The 9049-nt window shown below is 49.1% G+C and overlaps 1 protein-coding gene across 1 annotated transcript; it reads left to right on the forward strand.

Annotated features, from left to right (window-relative positions):
• Positions 1-6845: 6845 nt before the first annotated feature.
• Positions 6846-8990, forward strand: LOC119349376 (MFS-type efflux pump MSMEG_3705-like). Its single transcript, XM_037617399.1, has 3 exons — positions 6846-7361; positions 7591-8318; positions 8400-8990. Exons 1-3 carry the CDS (start codon positions 7053-7055, stop codon positions 8809-8811), a joined length of 1449 nt encoding a protein of 482 aa, XP_037473296.1. The 5' UTR covers positions 6846-7052; the 3' UTR covers positions 8812-8990.
• Positions 8991-9049: the final 59 nt, after the last annotated feature.

Raw genomic sequence — 9049 nt, forward strand, 5'->3', positions numbered from 1 at the left:
ATGGGACCTGCAGGCGGCGGGCCCCACCTATCGGCCGGTTCCTCGGCAGCCGGCAGGGCCCACGAGAGGTGGGCCCCAGCAGCCGGCGGAGAAGCCGTCCTCCAGAGACGCTGACAGACGGGACCTACCACCCGGCCATATTACCATTGTACCCTTGGGGGGTTGTCCTATAAAACCCCCCAGGCCACACCCATGCAAAGGGTTCCACTTCAGTTCCATCCATTCCATTCCACACACCACAACTATGGGAGATGAGAGCTACCCTTGCCCTTCTTCCTCCTCTAGCCAAACAACTCTAGGAGCACCATTGTACACCCTGTGATATAGTGATCATGTGGAGACCCTGCAGAGCAGGAGTAGGGGTTTCATCTCTTAGGAGAGCCCTGAACCTGGGTAGATCTCGTGTTAGTCCGACCTTATGCCCACTCCCGCTTCCAGGCCTGACGACGACCTCATGGCCCCAACCATGATAAGCCACCCCTTGGCATCTATCGAGATATTACCACGATAAAATGTCGTCGCGGAAAGGGGTTAAAAACCATTTGTATAGAAGGTCTCTACACCAGTGGTTCAAGATCGAAGAAGTCGCTGCAGATGGCGAACCGACTGCTCCCAAGCGGACCGCAGACTGATTTATAAGTCAGTGCAGAGCTATTGTTAGGGACAACATCTTGATCAGCATTAGAGAATGGAATAAGCCAAAGGCGGATGATGGATTTTCTTATGTCGACGATAGATCCAAAGAAGCGCTTTGGGATACCCTCACGACAAATTTCACCCTACCGCCAAAGGTGGATCCAACTAACAATGTCATAGAGCGAAAAGTCAAGGTGTGGGCTCTTATGAATATGGCCCCACAATTCAGCAACTGGAAGAAAAGATTGCACCAAAAGTTTGTCCTGGAAAAGAAGACTCCAACATTCACCGGATAATATGTGAAGATAAAAGATCACTGGCCCGCATTTGTGGAGTACAAGACATCGGTTGTAGGTAAGAAAAGGTCACATATAAATAAGCAAAATGCTGCAAAGAAGGAATATCACCATGCTACGGGGTCAAGTGGCTACAAGGCTGTCCGGCCTAAGTGGGAGAAATCTGAGAACGAACTGCTTGATAAAGGGATCCATCCAGAGACATTGGACTGGACCGAACGGGAAAAGACTTGGTTCTTCAGGAATGGGGGAACTTTGAATCCAGAAACAGGGAAGTGTGTTTATACGAAATCTCAACTTGAAACACTCGTCAAAGCCATTCAAGATGCAATGAAGGTTGTGCAGGAAGGGAAGCTCCATCCTGACAGAGAGAAGGACGAGCTGACACGCGTCCTCGGGAATCCTGAACACCCTGGACGAACACGAGGCACATCAGGCTCCGTGATACGTCCCCGACGTATCTATAATTTTTGCTAGTTCCATGCTGTTATGTTATCACTCTTGTATGTTTTACAATCATTTTACAGCTACTTTATATCATTTTATGGGACAAGCCTATTGACATAGTGCCCAGTGCCAGTTGCTATTTTTGCTTGTTTTTTACTTCGCAGAATATCAGCACCAAAGGGAGTCCAAACGCAGCAAAACTTTTTGGAGAATTTTTTTTGCACCATAACACACAAGATGGGCCGAAGAAGTACCAGAGGGGAGGCCCGAGGTGGGGACAACCCACCAGGGCACGCCCAGGAGCCCAGGCGTGCCTAGGGGGTTGTGCCCCCCTCGGTGACCTCCCACACCGCCTCTTCGCCCTATAAATAACCACATATTCTAGAAACCCTAGGGGAGTCAAAAAACAATTCCAGCCGCCGCAAGTTCCAGAACCACGAGATCCAATCTAGACACCATCACGGAGGGGTTCATCATCCTCATTGGTGCCTCTCTGATGATGCGTGTGTAGTTCAGCATAGACCTACGGGTCCGTAGGCAGTAGCTAGATGGCTTCCTCTCTCTCTTTTGATTCTCAATACAATGATCTCTTGGAGATCTTTGATGTAACTCCTTTTTGTGGTGTGTTTGTTGGGATGTGATGAACTTTGAGTTTATGATCAGATCTATATCCATGAATATTATTTGAGCCTTCTTTTGATCTCTTATATGCATGATTATTTATAGTCTCGTATTTCTTCTTCGAATCTTTGGTTTAGTTAGGCCAACTAGATTGATTTTTCTTGCCATAGGAAGAGGTGCTTTGTGATGGGTTCGATCGTGCGGTGTTCTTTCCCAGTGACAGAAGGGGCAGCAAGATACGCATGTATTGTTGCTATTAAGGATAACAAGATGGGGGCTATTCCTACATGAACAGATCTCATCTACAGCATGTCATCATTCTTATTGCATTACTCCGTTTCTCCATGAACTTAATACACTAGATACATGCTGGATAGCGGTTGATGTGTGGAGTAATAGTAGTAGACAGGCAGGAGTCGGTCTACTAATCTCGGACGTGATGCCTATATATTGATCATAACCTGGATATCGTGATAATTATTCGATCTTCTATAAATTGCCCAACAGTAATTTGTTTACCCACCGTGTGCTATTTTCTTGAGAGAAGCCACTAGTCAAATCTACGACCCCCGGGTCTAGTCTTCATCATATTTGCTTTGAGATCTATTTTTATTTGCTTTTGTTTTCATATCTATAAAAACCCAAAAATACCTTGCTGCACTTTTTTATTACTTATTTTATTTCGCATTTTATCGAAATCTATTTATCCAATCTACACAATTTTTATCCCGTCAACTTGATAATTTCTAGCACCGTTACCCGTAAGAGGGATTGACAACCCCTCATAATCGTCGGGTTGCAAGAATTTGTTCTTTATGTGCATGTACCCTTTACATAGTGTTGCTTGGTTCTCCTACTGGATTGATACCTTGGTTTCATAACTGAGGGAGATACCTACCGTAGCCGTGCTACATCATCCCTTCCTCTTTGGGGACATACCGATGTAGTTTAAGAGACATCACTCCGTTACGTGGAAGGTTGGGTTTCCCAACAGCAGTGACAGTAATAGAAGCCGAGCGACAAAGAAGAAACATGATGTAGACCGGCTGCAGAAGGTAGAAGAAATAGTAGCGTAGCAGCAGAAGAAAATAGAGGCACTTACCAGCCAGCGAGCTACCAGCCGATCATCTCAGCGGCACAAAGATCCTTCATTTGATACTGCCCACGGAGCTACCCCACCATCTCAGCAAAAAAGCAACATGGCTTCCACAGAGCTCGTTCGGCCTAATATCACGTCTCCTCGCTACCCTGTGGATGATATCACGCAGAGGGAACATTGTGATCTACATCCGAAATGCATGAACATATCCGTGAAGGTGGAGGTCGGCTATGCCTTACCTTGTGTACCTGATGGGACCTACCATTGCTCTTCGATTCCATATGGCTATGATTTTGTCGGGGTGGACGAAGTTATCAACGGATTTGAGCAACTAGAGCTTGAGTACCCAACAAGTGAAGGGGAGACTCATCTGGGAGATGCCAGAAGGATTACCATTCTATGGAGAAAGGAACACATCGTGTTTCCACATTGGACGCCGAGTCAGCAGACTCCGCCAGAGGAGGCCCCTCAGTAGAACCCTCATAGTCCAACTCTATCTCCACTGCCTCAGCCATCTCCGCCGCGTCAACACACTCTGTCGCCTCAGCTGTCTCCACCGCGTCAGCACACTCTGCCAGAGGAGGCCCCTCAACAGAATCTGCTGCGTCAGCTGAATCCGCCTCCTTCGCCGCCTCAGCACCGGCGGAAGAGAACCGCTACCGCTCTGGAGGCTAGTACAACTACAAAGAAATCCAGAGCAGGTACAATAAGCGTCAAGGAGGCTCCTGCCAAGTTACCATACGAACCGAGTGATGAGGAAGAAGAGAGTGGATGCCGATGTGAAACGCCAGCTTGCACCGAAACGGCCCGAGCCAAAGGAGAAAATAGATCCGGCAACACTGCCTCCACTGCTATCAAACTATGACCACTCTATTATCAAGTCACATAAAGCACAACAGTGGTCGGGAAGTAACAGTAGTGCAAGGGGGAAAACAATTCCCCAGCTTGGCGAACAAAAAAACCAATCGTGCCCCCACTCAAGGTGTTTACCGATATCGCTAATGATCCGGGGGTAGTGGCCGCTGATCTTGGTTTCACTCTTGGTGATTACTTAGGCGAGGAGGTACAATTCCCCATGGTTGAGTTAGCCTTTAGATACGAGCATGGGAAGCCTCTCGTCAGACCTGAGGAGCCCCTGCATCTACCAACACAAATGCAAAGATTTCATGAGTGGTACATGGAAGCCTCAAAGGAAGGGAGCAACATGATCTACGTGGGAATTAGAGATGAGCATTGCTTCAATGGAGTCAAGTTGATTTACGTTGAATTTGAAGAATTATTTCAATTATACAATCAAGATGCCCTCGACAAAACTATCGTCAGTTGCTCAGCTCGTTCATTGCATGTATAGTTATCCTCACTATATTATGCAGATTGAACATTCTCGAATCCAAAAGAGGACAAATCTATGACATTGGGTTCATTAACCCAAATACCATAAACGAATATACGCTAGCACACAATGCCGAGGATACAGAGAAAAACTTGCTAAAAGTGTTAATAGGACAAAAAACTAGAAGGGAAATACCTTCAAGTGAGTGTTACTGTCTTGTGCACATTTTGTTTCGCTTACTCGAGGTTAAGTGTAATTGATGAGTTATGTGTGCGCAGGTACCACTTTATTCTGCTAGTCATTCATCTTGATGCAGGAGTAGTAATTGCGATGGACTCGAGAGATAAAGACCCTAAGGAGTGGGCGGTCATGAGTAAAATGCTCGAGAAGTAAGTTCAATCATTGTTGCACTATATCGGCAACTTTCACTCATTTCCTGATATCAAGTAATTAATAGCTCCTCTATTCATTTTCTTTGTCGGGCAGGTTTGGAAAGAATTCACCAAGCAAGCTAGGGGTGAACGGAAAAGGAGCTGCGATTTTGACACCCCGATGTAAGTTGTACTAGCTAGTTCCCCGCATCTCTCATTGATTCTAGTTTCAATACCATTATCATGCTTGATTATTATTTTGATTGAACTCTATTCTTGTAAAGTGCTTGAAGCAGGAAGCCGGGAATAATTTATGTGGATACTACATCTGCGAGTTCATTCGCCAGACGACCTGTGAGAAGGGCAAATATTTACAACAACTTGAAGTACGTAAACAATATTCACTATTTTCTTTTATTACCATCAATTGTGTTGAGGTCATTCATATATATATATAATTAGATCAAATGGAAGTGGGACGAACTTCTACAAAAGGATCGCATACGAGCAATTCAAGAGGAATTGGCGGGATTCTTTCTTGAAGATGTCATATCTAAAGACAGAGAATACCATCGTGATTTGAAATGTGATTTTGGTAATTAGATATTAGGGATCGTAAGATATGTTACATTGTATATATGTAGTAGCATGGAATAGATATACGAAAGCTTGTTGTTCGACCAAGCATGGAGAAAGAGAGGTCACTTCTCTCTATATATTCATGACGATTTGTGTAATGGTTTCTTCATTGCTATATGTAGTAGCTATACCGTCGAGTTGAATGGAAAACATAAAATAAAAAGGGAAACCCTAAATGTAAAAGAATTGAATGGTAAACATAAAATAAAGGGGGGGAAACAATATGAAACCCCTAAACACTCAACCCAGCCTTTTAGTCTTGCCTTTTAGTCCCGATTGGTGTTACCAACCGGGACTAAAGGTCCTCCTGCCTGGCCGCCCTACAGCGGCAACGTGGAGCCCCTTTAGTCCCGGTTCGTAACACAACCAGGACTAAAAGTTGGGGCTTTTGTCCTGATTTCTTAGTCTCGGTTGCACAACCGGGACTAAAGGCCCTCTGTAACCGAGACTAATGCCTTATTTTCTACTAGTGTCAGGCCGTGGACTCCGGCTAGAAAAAGCTGAACATGGGAGACGATGGCGCCTTTTATCGCATGTGGGCCAGTCCATGCACCATGTCTTACTCTTCCTTGGCGGCAACCATAGTTTCATTTCCTAGGGCTCTAGGCCGCCAGGCATGGACACGGTAGGGAATAAAAAGAACTTGGAGGACGGGCGTTGGTAAATATTAGACTAGGTTAGGGTCCGTACGCTTTTGTTTAATGAAATATATCAAAAGTGTAATGGTTGTGGTCCAGTATAAATGAAAACCATCCAGTTTTGCACGAAATACGCCCGCTTAGCTCAAATCCGGGTTGAAATGTATGCGAACACGGTTCAATGGCCGGCTGCCGCATCATTATTCGGACGGATATTGTGTCTGTTTTAGGGGTCCGCGTTGTGATGCCTTGGATGGTACTTGAGCTCGGGAGTACACTGTCCTGGCTCATTTCCATTCTTTGAAAGTTATAAAAAAAATCACACAAATTATGAGCAGGTTTATTTGTCCGCTCAAATTTTTTGGTAACCAACCGCTTACTGGAATTCCCGGTGGCTCTCGGAAAATACTCCTGTTGTTCGAAAAAATTAAACGTATTTTAATTTAAACGTCCAAAGGGATCTTAAATACGGTCGCATACATAGCCGAATCCCTGACTTGATGGAATGGCGCTATGCTACCACGTTGTCGCGGGACCGTCTCCCTTGTTCACAATGTTGGTTTAGCGTTTTTACGCCAAAAATTGTTGAATTCAAAACAATTTGGAATTTTATTTTTTTGCACAAAGAAAGCTGGTATTTCTGAGATTTTCTGAAAACCGGTTCTTCCGGACCATCCCAGAAAAAGCCGGTATCCGAAAATGGAAAAAAAAAACTTGCATACCGAATATACCTGGATAGATTGGATGGAACGTGCAACCACCAAACAGCCTTCTTGACTTGAATATCCGCACCCACACACATGGCACGGACCATATCTCCACCTCAGCTGCTCCCACCGCTCGGGGTCAATGTCGCTTCCGATCTGCAAACTCTGCTCCTCCCCCGCGTAGTAGCAGACAGGAGACGATAGGGAGGAGACGCCTCTTTCTCTTCGCCGGCCAAATCGAGCTAGCTAGCCGGGCGGCGGAGGGATGAGGGAGGCGGAAGCTTCGGCGTCGACGCGGCGCCGGACCCTGGTGCTGGTGAACCTGACGTCGATGCTGGAGAAGGCGGACGAGGTGCTGCTGCCGGCGGTGTACCGGGAGGTGGGCGCCGCGCTGGCCGTCTCCCCCACGGCGCTCGGCTCCCTCACCCTCTGCCGCGCGCTCGTCCAGGCCCTCTCCTTCCCGCTCGCCGCCTACGCCTCCGCGCGCCACGACCGCGCCAAAGTCGTCGCCGTCGGCGCCTTCCTCTGGGCCGCCGCCACCTTCCTCGTCGCCATCTCCCGCACCTACCTCCAGGTCAGCACTCCAGGATTTCAGTTTTGGGCGCACCTACCACCGATGGAGGTTATCCCCTCTGTTTTCTGTGAAATGAAATTAAGCTGCCATGACCGGTGCAGTCAACTTTGTATTGTACATGTCTCTCTTGCGAGCTGCGAATTGCGATGACGTCGCCAGCCAACGATTTGCGCCATTGGTGTCCGCAAGGAGGGAAGTGAATTGAATGAAACTAATTTGTGGTGCGCAGATGGCCATCTCGCGGGGGCTGAACGGCATCGGCCTCGCGCTGGTCATTCCGGCCATCAACTCGCTGGTCGCCGACTACACGGACGACCACACCAGGGGCGCCGCCTTCGGGTGGCTGCAGATGACCTGCAACCTCGGGTCCATCGTGGGGGGCTCCTTCGGCGTGCTCCTCGCGCCGGTCACCTTCCTCGGCGTCCCCGGCTGGCGGCTCGCGTTCCACATCGTGGGCGCCATCAGCGTCGCGCTGGGCCTTCTCATGTGGCTCCTCGCCGCCGACCCGCACTCCAAGTCCAAGAACGCGGCGTCGGCGAGGGAGGAGGCCCGGGAGCTGCTCCGGGACGCCAGGGCCGTCATCGCGGTGCCCACGTTCCAGGTCATCGTCGCGCAGGGGGTCGCCGGCCTCATCGCCTGGTCGGGGCTCAACTTCGCCACCATGTGGCTGGAGCTCATGGGGTTCACGCACTGGGAGACCAGCATCATCACGGGGCTCTACCTCTTCGCCACCGCCCTCGGCGCGCTCTTCGGGGGCGTCGTCGGCGACGCCGTCTCGCGCCGGTTCCCAGACGCCGGGAGAATCGCGCTGGCGCAGATCAGCTCCGCGTCCGCGCTCCCGCTCGGCGCCGTCCTGCTGCTCGGCTTGCCCAACGACCCGTCCACCGGCGTGGCGCACGCGGCCGTGTTCTTCGTCATGGGGTTCGCCATTTCCTGGAACGCCGCGTCCACCAACAAGTCAGAAACCGTTTCTTCCCCAACCAATCAATCCTGCAACAACAAACATCATCTCACTCCAAATTAATGGATTGTCTGCAGCCCGATCTTCGCGGAGATCGTGCCGGCGAAGGCGAGGACGACGGTGTACGCGCTGGACAAGTGCTTCGAGTCGGTGTTCGCCTCCTTCGCGCCGCCGGTGGTGGGCATCCTGGCGGAGCGCGTGTTCGGGTACAAGCCGGTGTCTTCCGAGTCGAGCGTGGACATGGACAGAGGGAACGCGGCTGCATTGGCCAAGGCCATGTACGTGGAGCTGGCGGTGCCCATGGCCATCTGCTCTTTGACCTATGGCCTCCTGTACTGCACTTACCCCCGGGACAGAGACACCGTGAACCTCATGGCAGCAGACGAAGACGATGACAGTGAATCAAGTGCGGTTCGTGCCCACCAAGACGAAGAATCCCCTGTCGGTTCCTTAACCCAGAGACTGATACCCACGACCACGACAGACTAGCACTTTACAGGTTTTGCATTTTCAAATCGGTTTCGGGTTCTCGGACCATTGAACAACTCTGCACGACTGGAACTTTTATTTCATTATTTATATGGGTCTGTCTATGTCACATCTAAATGTGATGTCACATCTAGAAACTGCCCTCGTTGACAAACAAAACAAACTGTTTGCTCCCGATCCCTCCCATCCCACCCTCCCTCCCTCCATGTGGACTTGTTTGTATGTTTTTTTTTTTTTT

The sequence above is a fragment of the Triticum dicoccoides genome, chromosome 1B (genome assembly GCF_002162155.2).
Source record: "Triticum dicoccoides isolate Atlit2015 ecotype Zavitan chromosome 1B, WEW_v2.0, whole genome shotgun sequence".
NCBI lineage: Eukaryota > Viridiplantae > Streptophyta > Magnoliopsida > Poales > Poaceae > Triticum > Triticum dicoccoides.

Bases quoted from the DNA above. Each gene is read 5' to 3' on its own strand.
- LOC119349376 (XM_037617399.1), top strand. From the start codon at position 7,053: ATGAGGGAGGCGGAAGCTTCGGCGTCGACGCGGCGCCGGACCCTGGTG. The intron at 7,362-7,590 runs GTCAGCACTCCA...TGTGGTGCGCAG, and splicing joins TCTCCCGCACCTACCTCCAG to ATGGCCATCTCGCGGGGGCT. The intron at 8,319-8,399 runs GTCAGAAACCGT...GATTGTCTGCAG, and splicing joins AACGCCGCGTCCACCAACAA to CCCGATCTTCGCGGAGATCG.